The following is a 19,336-nucleotide window of genomic DNA, read 5'->3' on the forward strand; positions in this document are numbered from 1 at the left end:
CAAGCGTACTAAGAGCATTTGCGTACTTTCACGTTGATACGTGTTGGGTTAAATCATATTTCAATATACTCGTCCATAATACAGTGTTTGCCTCGTTCACCCATCCCCCATGCCGGCTTCTAGGGCTTTCGTGCCTGCTTGTATCTCAGAGGCTGCACTGAGCATGCGGGAAGTGAGCGAGGAGCCTGCGCAGAGGCGGCGCTGTAGAGCCGCACAGGCCGGTCTCCGCGATACAATCTGCTGAGAGGGGGGGGTGAAGGAAAAAAACCAACTGGGTAGGTCGCTCTTTGTTTCTGGTTAGGAGGAAAACGAAGAGACTTTGCAGCCGGCGACACTTCAAACATCAACTTCCACCACTTGTGTAAGTTCGCTTTAATTTTTCTTTGGGCAGTAAGGGAGTTTTGTGTGCGTTTCACGCTGCTGTTAGAGGATTGTTGAGCTTTCGTGGGGTTTTTTTTCCCCTCTTCGTTACAGAAAAGGAGACCGACATTACCGTGCCGCTGCTGTGGCGCGACAGTGTGTAATGAATGAAAATTGTTTTTGGAAATGTGCTAAGAGCAGAGCGCTGAGCCAGGGGTACGGGAGGCGCGTTGGATCAATCAGCTTGGTAGATGAAGGGATGCTCTAATCTTTCACATGTCGCCGCATCTCGGCCACTATCTCGCAAAACAACACGTCTTTTTTGCCCTAATTGGCCTCGGAGAGCATGGCCGGCTAGGCTAACTGAACTAGCTCGCTAACGAGCCAGCCGACAAGTCTTAAATCCGGGTTGTGTTCCTTGTAGAAATACTATTGTTTTAGTGTTATTTTCAGACGGAACCAGCAACCCGGTGAATACCACTACAATTGTGTTGCATTACGAATTGGAGAGAGTTAAAGTTAACATATATAATGTAACGTAAACTTTAAATTCTGCTAGGCCTGGCTAACGTTAGCCAACAATAGCTAGCCTAACTGTTATTGGCTTATAAATGTAAACATTAGACAACTGGACTTTGGCAAAGTTTTTATTATTATGCTGTTCTCCCGTTGATTTAAGAGAGGCTCTGTTTTTTGTTTTTTTGTTTTAACCAAAGGGTTTAATTTGTGTCATAATAGGGCCTCTTCTAGAGGTGTCTCGTAACAGTTTTCTTCCACGAAGTGATGTTCAAGTTAACTAATTGTGCTTTAAAAAAAAAAAAAAAAATCCAGACAAAGTTAAATCCCTTGTGTGACACACTTGACCTTTAAAAGTCAGATATTCAGCAAAAAGTATATGAATTATCTAGTTCCTGTCAGCAGCTGCCCATCTGTACACTTCAGCAGAACATCCAGGAGTGGACATTTAAATGCTATAACGGCATAAAAACATCAGTCAGCTGTCTGTAGTTCATGTTTAATGGTACTAAGCACTACGACTTGTGTATTACACCAAGTGGCACATTTGGGGGGGGGGAAACAGTGACGGTATCACTTTTATTTTAAGTCATTTCACATCTGCAATGAAGCATCCAATATTGAACGGCTTTATAAATATACTATTGTCTTAACACAGAGCAACGTGAAACATGTGAGACTGTGATCAGATGTAAAGATGTAACAATTCAGATAACCAGTTATTCATTTAAGTCAGCAGGCACAATGAAATAATGTGCTCATTTATTCTTGTCTCACCAGTGCTGGTTTAAAATATTCAGTTTGGATTATTGGTCAGATGAAATAAGCATTTGTAAAACATTTTGACATTTGATTTCAGGCCATAACAGGGGAAATTTTTAACTTTTAAAAATGTTATAGAGTTTCTTCATCTTCTTCCTTTTTTCTTTTTTTCAAAAAAGCACTGAAAGATTTCCATTTAAATTTTTCTATTATTTCATTTAATTTTAAACACAGAAAGTTTGTTGTATTTTTTACTAGTGTCTAGAATTTATTTGAAACAACTTTCCTTTTAAGTAACTAGAGTAACATGCATACATGTGTTTTCTTAATTCTTGTTGTAATGTCTCTTTTAAGGGTACTTCCTGCAGCCACACATTCCCAGTTCCCCCTTAGAGATGTCCACTCCTGACCCCCCTATGGGAGGGACACCTCGCCCTGGTCCCTCCCCAGGCCCAGGGCCATCTCCAGGAGGCATGATGGGGCCAAGTCCAGGTCCCTCACCAGGCTCTGCCCACAGCATGATGGGGCCTAGCCCAGGACCTCCAGGATCTGGACACCCCCATCCTCCACAGGGACCCTCAGGATATCCTCAGGACAACATGCACCAGATGCATAAAGTAAAACAAAAAACGACATTTTGTCAAATAATGCAATCTTCTTGTTGTTAAAACATGCATGTGATTATTTTGAATAGCTTAAACACAGTAATATTTATCATTAGATAAAGTGAGTGGTTGTGGAATCATTTCTGTACTTTACATACTTTACGTGTCTTTCCTGTTAATTGTTTTGTGCAGTGTGTTCCAGTGTCACACTGCACAAACTTCAGTGTTTGTTTCATTTATGATTATTCGGTTTCATTTATGCAGCCAATGGAAGCCATGCATGAGAAGGGAGTGCCCGATGACCCTCGCTATGGCCAGATGAAGGGCATGGGCATGAGACCAGGGGGACACAGTGGGATGGGACCCCCTCCGAGCCCGATGGATCAACATTCCCAAGGTATGTTGTGTCACACAGAAAAGTGCTTCATGGTAATGTGTGTCAGGACTAGAGAAAGGTGAAACCTAAACTAACACCATAGTGTCATGTTGATACGTTTGTGGTAAAGTCTGCATCTTCAGTCCTCTTCTAACTTGAGTTAATGCACACTGAGTGAAGAAAATTTGAACTCACGGAACTTAGTTCTGGCCCTGAAATGCTCTTTGCAAAAGAAACCAGTAATGCAGTTGTGCTGGTATACAATGTGCGTGTGGAAACCCATCCAGCCGGTTTCTCCTCTTGTGTTGCTGTTCATGTAGCAGCAGTAGCAGACAGCGCTGGGCAGGGTGACAGGAGGGGCGGGGTTTAGGGGCTTCCCCTTTCAGACAACAACAAAAGCAGCTGCATCTACAAAACCAGTCAGCAAGCAACAGAGGTTGTTCAGAGGGAGGAATATAGAAGACACCACAGCAGTGTTCGAGTTTATCTATAGTACATGGAGATACAGCCACCTGGTTCTCTTATTATCCTTATTCAACATATTTTTCTTGTTTGTTTGTTTGTTTGTTTGTTTGTTTTTAATTACAAAAAACCTTCTTTAACACTTCAGAGATAACTTTTTGCCATACCCATTGTGCCTCTGTTCTGTTTGCAGGTTACCCCTCTCCATTAGGAGGCTCGGAGCACGCACCTAGTCCCGTCCCAGCCAACGGCCCTCCTTCTGGTCCCATGATGCCTGGAGGCCCATCTGGCCCGGGAGCAGGCCCTATGGAGGGAAGTGGAGACTCAAATCAGGGTATGGGTCAACCGAATCGTGGTGGTCCCCAAGGGCCAGGGGGCCCCCCTGTTGCAGCAGGTGGTGCAGGTGGACCCACTCCCTTCAACCAGAACCAGCTACACCAACTCAGGGCACAGATTATGGCCTACAAGATGCTGGCACGCAGTCAGCCTCTACCAGAGCACCTGCAGATGGCTGTGCAGGGAAAGAGGCCCATGCCAGGGATGCAGCAACAGCCAATGCCTAATATGCCACCTTCTACAGGGCCCGGAGGTGGCCCGGGTGCTGGGCCGGGACCAGCTCCAGCAAATTACAATAGACAACATGGTGAGTTAGAGGGGTTTTTTTTACGTTAATTTATTGTACACAAGTTAAGGGAAGTTAAAGGAAAATCTGAACCTTTGATCATGATCAAGGTTATTATAGTTAACTAAAACGAAACTATCCAATCCAAATTATTTATAAAGCACTTTTTAAAGACAAAGCAGCAAAAAATTACACACAAATCAGCAGCAACAATAGTAGTAGTAATAATAATAAATAGAAGGTTAGAACATGCCACTCTCGTTCTATGATAAGAGCCAAATAATAAAGATGAGTTGTAAGTAGGGCTGCCACAAACGATTATTTTGATAGTCGACTAGTCACCGATTATTTTTGGAAACTGAGCTGGGCTGCGCTATGAATTCTGGGACAGAGCTGCTACTTCTTCTTCTGGGTTTAACGGCAGCTGGCATCCTTGTACATGCAGTGCTGCCATCTTCTGTTTCAGTCTGTTATTACACTCTTAAATCCTACTACTTATTCCTGCGTCTTTTGTGATCTTACAAAGCTTCAAATGACGCGTCGACTATTAAATCAGTCGTCAACGATTTTGATAGTCGATGTAATCGTGACTAGTCGACTAGTCGTGGCAGCCCTAGTTGTAAGATGTGTTTTAAAAACAGGTAATGAAGGAGCCATGCTAACATGGGCCGGGAGTTGGGGCGTAAAAGGCTCGGTCGCCCCTGGTTTTCAGCCGGGTTTTAGGGACAGCCAGGGGAAACTGGTCCATGGACCTTAGCAAACTTGAGGGAATATATGGAGTTAGAAGCCAAGTATTGTATGTCAAAATATAGAATAAAATCTTTAAATGGATCCTAAACTGAACATTGAGCCATCCCTTGATATCTTTCAGACTCTCCAGTTGTGGTTTAGGAGAGCTGACATTTCTTTTTATAGGCATGTAAAATTGGGTGTCATCTGCATAAAAACAGTAGCCAAGGCCATGTTTTTTTTGTTTTTTTTTAAATCAGGCTCATGGGAAGAAGGTAGAGAGAAAAAATGACTGGCCAAGGTTATGTGTTTGGTAGATGAAGGGCCTGAACCTACCTGAACCACTCTACAGCTCTACCTTTGATTCCCACATGGTGTTCTCTTGCTTGTTTTTTTTAAATTACATAACCATATCATTCTTAGTTTTTAAGTGCATCAAAAGCAGCAGCAGTAAAAGATCATTAAGAAATCTTCAAAGTGCAGATTCGGTGCTGTGAACAGTTTTAAAATGAGACCAGGAAGTTTCCAGAATCCTCTGAGAGTCTATGAAAAACTGCAACTGTAAAAATACAGTTTTTGCTAAAACGTTTAGCCATAAAAGGCAATTTTGAAATCAGTCTAAAGTTAGAGAGAGGCATCCATGTTTGCTTTTTTTAATCAATGGATGAACCACAGATGTCTAAAACAAGTGGGTACAACACCAGAAGTGAGTCTGCTGTTAATGATAGATTGGACATTTGGACCAATAGTCTCCCAGAGCACATTAGTGGGGCAAGATGCTGGTTTGATCTGAGTGACAATTTTCTTCAACTGGGGAAGAGACACAGGTTCAAACTGGTAAAAAGCAGTGTAATTTAAGTGATCTAGGTAGCTCTGTTTTGGAAGTTCAGTTAACGCTAGAACTGTGCTTTGGAGTTTGTACATGTTTCGTCTCTAGGGGCCACCATAAATATTTATATATAAACATACATAAAGAAAACCACGTTTTTTTTACATTACTAATTCCTTTTGTGCATAATTTTATATTGTTGTTGATAATTAATTAATTAAAGCAAAAAAACCAACCTGAACAGCCGGTTGGGAGCCGAAAGAGCCAGCTCTTTTTAGTGAGCCGAGCCGAAAGAGCCGGTTCTCTAAAAAGAGCCAGAAATCCCATCACTACTGTGAATCAACTGCTTTCAAAAAGCTCTGGTTATATTTTACTATCTGTACTAATTTTCCCAAATCTTGCTCCTGACATATGCCATAAATAATTATCAAACATTAAAATTAGCACTGAAAGTAAATAAAAACTAAATATTTTCAAACAATAAAAACTAAACTGAAATGAGCAAATTCGCTCTAGAAACTAACTGAAACTAAACTGGATTAAAAACAAAGTTGAAACGAAGTAAAAATCAAACCTAATAATAACTAATAAAAAAAAAAAATACAAAACTATAATAACCCTGCTCTTGATCCCATGATAATAATAATGCATCTATCTAAATGGCAGGAGAGATTGCACAATGTTCAGCATTTACAAATTATGTCAAAAAACAGATTAATATTATTCTGTTTTTGTTTTAGGTATGGTAGGTCCCAATATAGCTCCTCCTGGACCTGCAGGAGTTCCTCCAGGTATGCAAGGCCAGCCTACGAATGGACCTCCCAAATCATGGCCTGAAGGTAAACCCAGGTTAAGCACCAACTTCACACATGTGTATTTTGTTCATACCTACAATTAAAAATAATCTTTCCTAAATTTCTCTTTTTTTAGGACCAATGGTGAACGCTGCTGCCCCTTCCAACCCTCCCCAGAAGTTAATTCCACCCCAGCCCACAGGCCGACCTTCTCCTGCTCCTCCCTCAGTGCCTCCAGCAGCCTCCCCTGTTATGCCCCCTCAGACACAGTCGCCAGGACAGCCTGCACAGCCCCCTCCCATGATGCTACACCAGAAGCAGAATCGCATAACCCCCATCCAAAAACCTCGTGGGCTTGATCCAGTGGAGATCCTCCAGGAGAGAGAGTACAGGTGAGGAAAGGGAAACGACGTGGAATGGCAAACAATACTGAGCTACACAGCAAATATTTTGTCCTTGAACACGAATGATGAAAATTGTCAGGAGCCCATTTCTTGCTCCCTCTAATATGACAATTTATGTTTGGTGAGTGTGAAGGAAAAAGAATATCGGCCTAGATATCGAAATATCACTAAATATTGGCGTCGGCCTTAAAAAGTCCTGTACTGCTCGGGGTGTAGTGGACAGCATAAAAGTATTGGCATTATAGTAAGATTAAAAAAATCTGAGAAACTAGATGTTTCCAGTTTGAATAGGAAATTAAATCCCTGAACTGATGACACACAGCCATCCATCACTTTGAGGGTTCTTCTACTTTTGTATGGAGGGAGAAAAATAATGGTTTCAACTTTAATCTTTGTAATATTTCTATTTTTAAAATTTTCAGGCTTCAGGCTCGTATTTCTCACCGTATACAGGAGCTTGAGAACCTGCCTGGCTCTCTAGCTGGTGATCTACGCACCAAAGCCACCATCGAGCTTAAGGCCCTTAGGCTGCTTAACTTCCAGAGACAGGTAGATAAACGTATCTGCTGCTACCTGCAAATGTGTTTATAATCCAGACAACTGAACTCTGCATATTTAATCAGCTTTCTCTTCTCTTCTTTACTTTTCCCAGTGAAAAACTTATATTGTCTTCCTTTTCTGTGCTTGTAGTTGCGCCAGGAGGTTGTTGTTTGCATGCGTCGTGACACTGCTTTGGAAACTGCCCTTAATGCTAAGGCCTATAAACGCAGCAAACGGCAGTCTCTACGTGAGGCTCGTATCACTGAGAAGCTGGAGAAACAGCAGAAGATTGAACAAGAGCGCAAACGGCGCCAGAAACACCAGGTACAGACGATTTCTAAAAGATCTTAAGGCGTCTAATTGGATGTTTTATATTGTGATATTTGTTAAAACAAATATGATGAGGTGTAGTTAATGTAAAGAGTCTAATTTAATCATTTGTTTTTCAAAGGAATACCTCAACAGCATCCTGCAGCATGCCAAGGACTTTAAGGAGTATCACCGCTCCATCACAGCAAAGATCCAGAAGGCCACCAAAGCTGTCGCCACCTATCATGCCAACACTGAGCGCGAGCAGAAGAAAGAGAATGAACGCATTGAAAAAGAGAGGATGCGAAGGCTGATGGTGAGACTTTCTCAGTCTGTCAAAATGAGTCTGTATCTGCCAGAAGGAGCACAGTCTCTGAAATGAATGATAGGAATTATATTTGAAGTTTATTTGTGTCACAAACTGATCTGACCTCTGTGCGAATCTCCTCCCAGGCTGAAGATGAAGAAGGTTATCGTAAACTTATCGACCAGAAGAAAGACAAGCGCCTGGCGTACCTGCTACAGCAGACAGACGAGTACGTGGCCAACCTCACTGAGTTGGTGCGCGCGCACAAGGCTGCACAAGCACTCAAAGAGAAGAAAAAGAAGAAGAAGAAGAAAAAGAAGGTACATGAATTAAATATAGAAGAGTGATGTAAAATTTCATCCACGTAAAGAGAAAAAAAAAAACTAAAATTATTTGATGCTTTCAGAAGCCCGAGGCTCCAGAGGGAGCTGCTCCTGCTCTGGGACCTGACGGAGAGGTGAGTGTCAAACAGTAAAATTACTTTAAGGGAACTCTACCATAGAGATCACGCCCATTTTTAATGTGTATCTTTTGTTGTTTTGGTTTCCCTCCTTTCCTCTCCCAGCCTTTAGATGAGACTAGTCAAATGAGTGACCTGCCAGTCAAGGTCATCCATGTAGACAGTGGAAAGATCCTGACGGGTGTGGAAGCACCCAAGGCCGGGCAGCTGGAAGCCTGGCTTGAAATGAACCCAGGGTAAGCGTCAAGTCTGTCTTGATTTCTGTAGAAATGATTTAAATTCAGTGTCTGGAATATCTGTGCAAAAGCCGTGTTTCATCCTCCAGCAAAACAACAAGGCACTCGCTTATCTCTTTTTCTATCCTTATGTTCCTTTTCAGATACGAAGTAGCGCCACGCTCCGACAGTGAAGGCAGCGGTTCAGAAGAGGAAGATGAGGAGGACGTATGTAATGCAGCTTCAGATTGTGTTTGTGGTGGTGGAGCAGCTTTCTGACATCCCGTTTTGTTTTGTATCGTCAGGAGGAAGAGGACGACCAGCCTCAGACGTCTTCAGCTCCAACAGAAGAGAAGAAGAAGATCCCCGACCCCGACAGTGAAGATGTATCAGAAGTGGATGTCCTGCACATCATTGAGTAAGACAGTTGTTGTACTTTATAATTATCCTCTGTTTATAACTGGTTGGGTAATTATAATATTATGAAATTTACATGAATCATGTCTTTTCTGCTTCCATCAGACACGCCAAGCAGGATGTAGACGACGAGTACGGCAGTGCAAGTTTCAACCGCGGCCTGCAGTCCTACTATGCAGTGGCTCACGCTGTCACTGAGAAAGTGGATAAACAGTCCTCACTGCTGGTCAATGGGCAGCTCAAGCAATACCAGGTAGCCCATCAGGACACAGAAAAGAGCAACATAACATTAGCATTGTTGGATTAGATTTTAATGGTGGATTATATAAATAAATGTTGGATAATCTGAGTAAACTGAATCTTATTTGAACCATTTACTGTTCAGATCAAAGGTCTGGAGTGGCTGGTGTCACTTTACAACAACAACTTGAATGGCATCCTGGCTGATGAGATGGGTCTAGGCAAAACGATCCAGACTATCGCCCTCATCACTTACCTCATGGAGTACAAGCGCATCAATGGGCCCTTCCTCATCATCGTACCTCTCTCGTAAGTGTGAACGTGTCTCCTCGGTTCCCTGTTGAAAGCATCGGCTTAAAAATGACAAATGCACGTAGAAAAGGCTGCTTTTCCTCAATCAGAGATGTTCTTTTGTTTACAGAACTTTATCAAACTGGGTGTATGAGTTTGATAAGTGGGCACCGTCTGTTGTGAAGGTTTCCTACAAGGTCAGTGATGTTGCATTAGTACTTCAGTCACGCTTTGCTCGCAACATGACGAAAACACTTTATACCAAAGACCATTTTTAATTCAGTTATTCGGTTTACTTAATATCTGTTTATCTTTCAGGGGTCTCCAGCTGCTCGACGTTCATTCGTTCCAATTTTACGTAGCGGAAAGTTCAACGTGCTGCTGACCACATATGAGTACATTATTAAGGATAAGCAGGTGTTAGCAAAGGTAAGACAGTCCTGTCACGTCTTCTTCCAGATCTAAAGCTTGCCTTTTAAATGGTAGTCAAAAGCACGCTGAATAAATGCCATATCTTCTTCACAAAGATCCGCTGGAAGTACATGATTGTGGATGAAGGCCATCGTATGAAGAACCATCACTGTAAGCTGACCCAAGTCTTGAATACACACTACTTGGCGCCACGACGTTTGCTGCTCACAGGAACTCCGCTGCAGAACAAGCTCCCCGAGCTCTGGGCCCTGCTCAATTTCCTCTTGCCCACGATCTTCAAGAGCTGCAGCACCTTCGAACAGTGGTTCAATGCCCCGTTCGCCATGACTGGAGAGAAGGTGCGTTTACAGTCTGGTCGGGATTGTTGGAAATAGTTGTGGAGACTTTCTTATCAGCGTTCTTCTCTCATGTTTCAAGGTTGACCTAAATGAAGAAGAGACCATCCTGATCATTCGACGTTTACACAAGGTGCTCCGACCTTTCTTGCTGCGGCGACTCAAGAAAGAAGTCGAGGCGCAGCTGCCAGAGAAGGTCAGTGTGCACAGCTTCTGCCAAAACATATTCAACACTGAAATATTTCTGCTCAGAACAGGTCAAAAAATTTAGTTGCCCTGCTGAGATTTCCCCTTGTTGTTGTTCTACAGGTGGAGTATGTCATAAAGTGCGACATGTCAGCTCTGCAGAGGGTTCTGTACAGACACATGCAGGCCAAGGGAGTCTTGCTCACAGACGGTTCAGAAAAAGACAAGAAGGTGAGCTGATGTCTCAAACTCGGTTCTTTTGTGGTCATTTAAAGAAAATTTGAAATAATAGACGCCTAATGTATCCTCCTCATTTTACAGGGTAAAGGTGGCACGAAGACCCTGATGAACACTATCATGCAGCTGAGGAAGATATGCAATCACCCCTTCATGTTCCAGCACATTGAGGTACCAGACACAAACACCACCATTTAAATCATGATACCAGTAAATCTTTTTAAAAGACAGTAGAACAGATGTTTTAAAGCTGAAATACAAAAACAACATATGATATTAATCATTTTTACTTGTTTGCTTTTACAGGAGTCCTTCTCGGAGCATCTCGGTTATTCTGGTGGAATCATCACAGGGTACGTAAAGCTAAAAACTGTGTCTGTGGATAAATGTTAGGTGCTCGGTCAGTGTCACTCATATTCTCCTTTTCCCTGTCCAGCCCTGACCTGTATCGTGCCTCTGGAAAGTTTGAGCTGCTGGATCGTATCCTGCCCAAGCTGAGGGCCACCAACCACAAAGTGCTGCTCTTCTGTCAAATGACCTCACTCATGACCATCATGGAGGACTATTTTGCGTACCGCAATTTCAAGTACCTGCGTCTGGATGGTGAGAACCTTTTGGCTGTTAACTATAAGAGAGTCATATTGAACTACTGGGAGTCACTAACAAAGCGTGATGTTTTCTTAGGTACCACCAAAGCAGAGGATCGTGGCATGCTGCTGAAGACGTTCAACGACCCCGCCTCTGAGTACTTTGTGTTCTTGCTCAGCACCAGGGCTGGAGGTCTGGGCCTGAACCTGCAATCTGCTGATACTGTCATCATTTTTGACAGTGACTGGAACCCGCATCAGGTACTTTATGTGCACAAAGAAGTTCAGGAAATGGCCTGTTTGTTGTGAACATGTTTGCTTTCTGCACAGCGATTCCACCTAAACTGTCTGTGCGCGCTCCCTACAGGACTTGCAGGCCCAGGATAGAGCGCACCGTATCGGTCAGCAAAACGAGGTGCGCGTGCTGCGCCTCTGCACCGTCAACAGCGTGGAGGAAAAGATCCTGGCAGCAGCCAAGTACAAGCTGAACGTGGACCAGAAGGTCATCCAGGCCGGCATGTTCGACCAGAAGTCTTCAGGCTATGAACGTCGGGCCTTCTTACAGGCTATTCTGGAGCACGAGGAGCAGGACGAGGTCGGGGCTCGAGGAGGCTGCCGCACTAGGGGGGCGTGGGTGGGTGTGATCTAAACCTGTTCCCACATCGCCCACCCGCCCACGTCCGCCTGTGCGCTGCCCCACCTCTTCATTCTCTCCCTTTCCCCCCCTTCTCCTCTTTCTGTCTCTTTTCCTTATTTTCCCCTCTTTTCTCAGGATTTGTGAGCTTTCATCAATCCAGACTTCTCCCTTTCTCCCCTATGTATTTCTGCTTCTGCACAAACCTTTGATGGTTAATATGATACTTTATCCTTCACTCTAACATAAAAGCTTTTCCCGTTTTATATTTTCTTTCCTTTTCCCCTCTTTATGGCTTTAAACTCTTTCATGCAAAGTTAAGGATTTGTTTACCTTTACTTTTAGTATCAGTTTCATTTGCACAGCGTTAGTCATCTAGTGCATCCTGTAACTGCAAGTGATATTTAGAGTGTCTACGTAAAGCATAGTAATGTTCAATGAATTGCTAGTAATTCATATTGCTGCTTGGCTTTCCATTTGTGCTTGAGAGTCATTAGTTCAGAGACTTGGGTCTGAGGTGCCACAAATCTGCAGTCAGCCATCGCTCATTCAGCCCGTCTCATTTATCTGCAGGAGGAAGACGAAGTGCCTGATGATGAGACCGTCAATCAGATGATCGCGAGGAGCGAAGAGGAGTTTGAACAGTTCATGGTTCGTCTTGGTTTCATGTCAGTTATTAGACACTTTAACATTTTTTGAATCTGACTCTAATCGCACTGTTTTTTTGTTTTGTTTTTCATTTCAGCGTATGGATCTAGACAGACGCCGCGAGGAGGCCCGTAACCCTAAGAGGAAACCCCGTCTGATGGAGGAGGACGACCTGCCCGGCTGGATTTTGAAAGACGACGCTGAGGTTGAGAGGCTAACCTGCGAGGAGGAGGAGGAGAAGATGTTTGGCAGAGGGTCGCGCCAGCGCAAGGAGGTGGACTACAGCGACTCGCTCACAGAGAAGCAGTGGCTCAAGGTGGGATGAGTCCCAAATACTGACAGCTGAATCGATATTAGGTCTTTTTCACTAGTTCAGCCTCTACTCTGTTTCGGTCATTTTTCATTACAGTAGAGTTCCACCTAATGTGCGTAGGGTTGCTATAGCAATGCCTCTGAAAGTCTGTGATGTCATTTGTATGCGACACAAACAGTACACATCAATAGAGCACATTGAGGCTACAGTCTATGGCTTATTGTTGGTTTTTGTGTAGCCATTTCTCTCGTTGCCGGGTTTTAAAAATGCCAGTTCTGGCTTTCGTAAAAGAGTCGCTCTTACAACTCGTGGACCTACAACTCACGTGTTTCTATTAAATGAGTTTTCAACTGTATTCCTCTTTGAACAGGCCATAGAAGAAGGCAATCTAGAGGACATTGAAGAGGAAGTGCGTCACAAGAAGACGACCAGAAAGCGCAAGAGAGACCGTGATCACGACGGTGGCCCGGCCACACCCAGCTCCAGCAGCGGCCGCGGGCGAGACAAGGACGACGATGGAAAGAAAGCAAAGAAACGGGGTCGCCCACCTGCTGAGAAGCTCTCTCCTAACCCTCCATCTCTCACTAAGAAAATGAGGAAGATTGTTGACGCTGTCATCAAATACAAGGACGGGTGAGGAGACCGCTCTTCTGAAGAGCGCAGGATTAGCAGAAGGGGTGAAAATTTAGTTTGATTGCGTTTTTAACTAACTTGTCTCCTCGTCTTTGCAGAAATGGCCGACAACTGAGCGAAGTCTTCATCCAGCTCCCATCTCGCAAAGAGCTTCCCGAGTATTATGAGCTCATCCGCAAACCAGTGGACTTCAGAAAGATCAAGGTGAGGATCAAAAATTACCTCATCAATGGTTTTTTTTAAATATATATATGTATTTCTTTTTTAGATTCCAACTTATTAAATCCTGCATATCTGACTGCTGCCTGTTGTTTCTCTCTCCGTGCATCAGGAGCGGATCCGCAGCCACAAATACCGCAGCCTGAACGACCTGGAGAAGGATGTGATGCTGCTGTGTCAGAACGCCCAGACTTTCAACCTGGAGGGCTCTTTGGTGAGTGATGCTAGCAGCACACGCTCACCAGTGTTTGATATATTCAACTCATTTAACTTACAAGTTTTCCTATTTTGGAAGCTAACTTTGTTTCTCTCTTTAACCATTTATTTATTTATTTGTTTTTTTTAGATCTACGAGGACTCCATTGTGCTCCAGTCCGTCTTCACCAGCGTGAGACAGAAGATCGAGAAGGAGGATGAAAGTGAGGGAGAAGAAAGCGAGGAGGAAGAGGAGGAGGTGGATGAAGGCTCGGAGTCTGAATGTGAGTATCGGAGGGGCACGGTAGCTTTTATAGCATCAGCGGGCGGTGAGGCTCACTCAGCATTATTTTGTTTGCAATCTTTGATCCCTCATCAGGTCGTTCAGTGAAGGTCAAGATTAAACTGGGCCGGAAAGAGAAGGGGGAGAGAGGAGGGAAAGGACAACGGCGGCGGGGCCGCGGAGCCCGGGCTAAACCCGTGGTAAGCGACGACGACAGCGAGGAGGAACAGGAAGAGGTGAGAGCAGAACAGGAGAACGAACACACACACACACACACCAAAGCTTGAATCTTCTGCATTCATGTTAATGTATTTAAATGACAGATTTTCCCGTCACAACGACAGAGCTTTGAGTTCCCTTTTAGAACCTGTTGGAAAGAATGAGCAGAAGAACGGTTCTGCATTCACTCTCTCAGATGTTTTCCTGTTTTAAATCATTAAAACAAATCCTTTTGTGACACACAAGTATTTGACACAGGGGCTTTGTTTTAATGAATATATTTTACATTTGAATTTCAGTTACACAAGATTTGTTTTTAAAGATATAATCTGGATTATAAAACGCAGCCAAACTGACCATGATTCAAATTCTTGATACTATTGAGCAGCTATTCTCTAACAACTTCTCATAATCATACATTTTGTGATGGTAAATAATGTTTTCTTGTTCATTTTACAAACTTAAAATACCAAAATCAAATACATTGATCATCATGATGATTGCCACATCTTTAGTCTGGTGTGCTGGTAATGGAGATTCCCTTCAGACAGTTCACAACAACCCAGTCATTCTATTCTAGGTCTGAGCTGGGATCATTTCCACGCCACTCGTGTTTTGTGGTGTTTGCGGTACTTTTGATGGGCACTCTGTGCTTGTGTAGTCTCAAGGGGCCCGTTCTTCGTACCTCGCTAAGTAAGTTAGCCGGATTTGACTGTTGACGATTTCGCGTGATCCTGGATCGTTCGGTTCTTCGAAGCCCATCCGGGACTTGCTGTCATAGCAACAGAGCCGTAAGCGTAAACCTGCTCGGGAGCAGGTTTACTTTATGTAAACAGGATTAGATCGCGGCCACTCAGGTATTTCCGCTTCATGTATACGAAAGCAACAGCGATATTTTACCACTGTTGTACCATAAATAAATAACATCAATGTAACTAAAGATAATGCAGCACTTGATCCTTTTATTGATGTCACACAGATACATACAGGTCATTTCCTAAAAAAGGGAAATGTACTATTAACATTCTATTACATGTATGTGATTATTACAGATGTAATTCATATTTCAGAGTAGTAATTGCAATTTACTTCGTGTAATCAAGATGGGAGACCACGGCTATAAAAGCGAAGGTGGATTTGGGAAGCCTGTCGCAGCCATGTCCTGTCCGTATACGCGAGCCACCCATTGCGGAAGGTGCAAGATTGATAAGGAGAGTCCTCAGAATTCAGCGTATATTGCGGGACAGACAGGATCCTTTAGCTCAGCGCGACAGTGTGCTCATAGAGAGATATCGATTTTCCCGTGAGGGTATTATTCACTTAACCAACTTGTTGACGAGGGGGTGCAGGACCACCACCTGTCTTTTTTTGCGCTGCCCCTTTTCTTGGTTGCTGTTATAAACAAACAAACAGATTATTTCAGGGTCTCTTTCCAAGAGACTAAAAGCAATATAAGTGATCAATATTACCATTCTGTAGAATATTCTTATATTTCACTTTTACTTGTTCCCATGTTCTAGTGGGTCCTGTTGTGGCTCTAATGTGAAAGGGGATATAATATAACATAATGTAATATAATATAATGTAATATAATATTGGATAATATAGTGTGATATGATAAATCTACCCTACCACCTACTGGTGTTGGCCAGAGGGGCCGATGGCGCGATATGGCAGCCTGGCTTCTGTCAGTCTGTCCCAGGGCAGCTGTGACAGCTACCAGTGTGTGAATGTGAGAGTGACTGAATAGTGGCATTGTAAAGCGCTTTGGGTGCCTTGAAAAGCGCTATATAAATCCACTCCATTATTATTGTTATTATTAAATTACTTACGAGTTTAATTTGTCAGCAACTTCCTGCCAGCCCTCTCTCCTTGCTTTTGCAGCCTTTGCAGTGTTCCCTTGCGTTTTAATTAGACTCTGAAACTCCTAAAATCCCTCACTCAAGAGTTCTTGCTCTGCTGCCGAAGAATACCGAGCGCGCTCCTTCGACATTTTCGCCGACCAATCAAAGGGTTGCCGATCAATGTTTCTACTATCGATGCGTAGCCCCTGTTGGGCCACCCAGTGATCTCACATTACTTCATCCAGCTATACTAATCGTCAACAACAGGTGTGTTCGGGGAACCGGAATAGCGAGCTCAGAGTTAGCGCGATGATTTGATCTTGGATGTGTCATTTGATCTTGGATGTAGTAAGCGACGTACGAAGAACGGGCCCAAGGTCTTGTTGAATAGTGAAAGTAAATCTTTGTTTCCGTTTCCTTCAGGAGCGTTCAGCCAGTGGCAGCGAGGAAGACTGAAGTGATCCGCCTCCTGATTGGAACAACGACCCACTGAGCCCTTGACTGGACTTTATATATTTTACTTAGATACTGCAGATTGAGTGGACAGGCCTAGTTTTACCTAGATGAGCTGATTTTTAGTGAGACAACTGTATTCTCATTAAAGCATACCATTAATTAAAAAACATAATAAAAAAAACTAAAATATGAAAGCTATGAACCCTCCACTTCCATATTTAAACCATTTTCCCATTATGAATAGTAGTGTGTCTCTTTGCCCTTGTTTTTCTCTTTTCTGTAAGTGGGAAAAATGACAGAGCCTGAATTATTATAGACTGACGGCCATAAAGACAGCAAACTGTTTTTTAAGTGGTATTAATTTTGTCGTCTTTTACTTTTTGGGACAAGAGCGTACGTGTGAACCAGGACTCGCTGCGTTCTTTAAAAGCCCTTTTTGAATGCATGTCGTGCGTGTCTGTTGAAATGCACCTGGATGTGTCTTCATTATTATCTGTGTTTAATTTAAGACTACAAGCGGGATCACGGTACACCCCCCCCCGCCCTGCAGACCCTTCCTGTCAGGCTGTTTGTATTGGGGGAGGGAGGGATTGGACCATTTTTCTCGTGTCTGTGGCACTGGATTCCAAAAAAAGTACAATAAAGGCATCTCATAATTATTCATTGTTGTCGACTGTTTCAAATACACGCTTAGCCTACAACCAAGTGTTATCAAGCCTGGCTGTCTGAGTGTATTTATACACTGGGACGGTTAACCACAAAATCAAACACATTTATTAGTTCCCATTTCTTAAAAGCATGACTTTCAGATACAGTTCATGTGTTGTAGATATTTTTTCATCAATAGCTTCACTATGCGTCTATTTATAATCTATTCAGTAATAGATTTTTGGTATCATCCTATTGGTACAAACAGGTTGCTATCAACAAAGTGCCCAGACATACCATTTAAAATGTGTTTATTTTTTGTTTTTTTGAGTTCATATTTAATGCTTGAAGTGGTTTAAACAACAAAGGTGTTCCTTTGAAATGATCGGGTACGAGGACGGGACTGAAAACGAGTGAAAAAGCAGCCAATGTCCAAAGAACTTTGAAAGAGCTTCAGAAAGCTGGAGAACTTTTCTCAACAGATTTGGCTCCTTGGAAGCAAAATATTTGAAAGTGACAGGAGACTCAAGACTTTTGGGCGGTGTTATAGAAATTCAGATAGAAATATTAAATTATGATGTTAAAGCAAGGGGTGGATGGATAGGAATAGTGGAATAGTATTAAGTCGTGCACTCTGTCACTTCACAGTAAAAGGTTTCCTGGTTCAGATTCCACTAGGGGGCTTTTCTGTGTGGACTTTGCATGTTCTCTTTGTGCCTGGTACTGTGGTTTCATCTCACTGTCCAAACTCTAAATCAGCCATAGGTGTGAATCTTTCTATGTACACTCAACAAAAATATAAACGCAACACCTTTGTTACTGCTCCCATTCCCCATGGGATGGACGTAGAGACCTAAAATTCATTCCAGATACACAATATAACCATCCCTCCCAAACAGTGGTCACAAATCAGTCCAAATGTGTGGTAGTGGGCACATCTGCCATATTGAGATAATCCATCCCACCTCACAGGTGTGCCACATCAGGATGCTGATCTGACATCATGAGTAGTGCACAGGTGTACCTCAGACTGCCCACAACAAAAGGCCACCCTGGAATGTGCAGTTTTGCGCTATTGGGGGTCTGGGGACCCAGAACCGGTCAGTATCTGGTGTGACCACCATTTGCCTCATGCAGTGCAACACATCGTCGCATGGAGTCTATCAGATTGTCAATTGTGGCCTGTGGAATGTTGGTCCACTCCACTTCAATGGCTGTGCGAGGTTGTTGGATATTCGTGGGAACTGGTACACGCTGTCGTATACGCCGGTCAGGCACATCCCGAACATGCTCAATGAGTGACATGTCCGGTGAGTATGCTGGCCATGCAAGAACTGGGACATTCTCAGCTGCCATCTGCCCTGAACAATGTGAACCATGATTCATCCGTGAAGCGCACACCTCTCCAACGTGCCAGACGCCATCGGATGTGAGCATTTGCCCACACAAGTCTGTTACGGCGACGAGCTGGAGTCAGGTCAAGACCCCGATGAGGACGACGGGCATGCAGTTGAGCGTCCCTGAGATGGTTTCTGACAGTTTGTGCAGAAATTGTTTGGTTGTGCAAACCAATTGTTCCAGCAGCTGTCTGGGTGGCTGGTCTCAGACGATCTTGGAGGTGAACCTGCTGGATGTGGAGGTCCTGGGATGGTGTGGTTACACGAGGTCTGCGGTTGTGAGGCCGGTTGGATGTGCTGCCATATTCTCTGAAACGCCTGTGGAGACGGCTTATGGTTGAGAAATGAACATTCAATGCACGGGCGACAGATCTGGTTGACATTCCTGCTGTCAGCATGCCAATTGCACGCTCCCTCATTGCTTGTGGCATCTGTGGCATTTTGCTGTGAGACAAAACTGCACATTCCAGGGTGGCCTTTTGTTGTGGGCAGTCTGAGGTACACCTGTGCACTACTCATGATGTCAGATCAGCATCCTGATGTGGCACACCTGTGAGGTGGGATGGATTATCTCAATATGGCAGATGTGCCCACTACCACACATTTGGACTGATTTGTGACCACTGTTTGGGAGGGATGGTTATATTGTGTATCTGGAATGAATTTTAGGTCTCTACGTCCATCCCATGGGGAATGGGAGCAAAAACAAAAGTGTTGCGTTTATATTTTTGTTCAGTGTATGTCTCTGCCTTTTGCTTTCTCATAGCTGGGACAGGCCCAAGCTGCCAACTGCCCTAAACTGGACAAGCAAGTAAGAAAATTGATAGATTAC

The 19,336-nt window shown here is 43.6% G+C and overlaps 1 protein-coding gene across 2 annotated transcripts; it reads left to right on the forward strand.

Moving 5' to 3' along the window:
* The first annotated feature begins 204 nt into the window (after positions 1-204).
* On the forward strand, positions 205-17,118 carry smarca4a (SWI/SNF related BAF chromatin remodeling complex subunit ATPase 4a). Of its 2 annotated transcripts, none has more exons than XM_085270380.1 (34): positions 205-361; positions 1,993-2,255; positions 2,508-2,640; positions 3,275-3,724; positions 6,002-6,100; positions 6,192-6,447; positions 6,882-7,008; positions 7,150-7,323; positions 7,451-7,624; positions 7,762-7,935; positions 8,022-8,072; positions 8,181-8,311; positions 8,455-8,518; positions 8,596-8,708; positions 8,813-8,960; positions 9,093-9,256; positions 9,369-9,435; positions 9,557-9,667; positions 9,766-10,008; positions 10,088-10,201; positions 10,315-10,422; positions 10,513-10,599; positions 10,735-10,781; positions 10,865-11,031; positions 11,113-11,276; positions 11,383-11,649; positions 12,223-12,300; positions 12,395-12,613; positions 12,981-13,243; positions 13,342-13,447; positions 13,575-13,676; positions 13,809-13,941; positions 14,037-14,176; positions 16,427-17,118. In XM_085270380.1, exons 2-34 carry the CDS (start codon positions 2,034-2,036, stop codon positions 16,457-16,459), a joined length of 4,929 nt encoding a protein of 1,642 aa, XP_085126506.1. In that variant the 5' UTR covers positions 205-361; positions 1,993-2,033; the 3' UTR covers positions 16,460-17,118. The 2 variants fall into 2 exon arrangements, with proteins under 2 accessions (XP_085126506.1, XP_085126507.1); XM_085270381.1 differs by having other exon boundaries at positions 11,383-11,610.
* The last annotated feature ends 2,218 nt before the right edge of the window (positions 17,119-19,336 follow it).

The sequence above is a fragment of the Mchenga conophoros genome, linkage group LG4, assembly GCF_057382185.1.
Source record: "Mchenga conophoros isolate Kocher_MC1m ecotype Shallow Benthic linkage group LG4, M_conophoros_male_GT1.1, whole genome shotgun sequence".
Lineage (NCBI taxonomy): Eukaryota > Metazoa > Chordata > Actinopteri > Cichliformes > Cichlidae > Mchenga > Mchenga conophoros.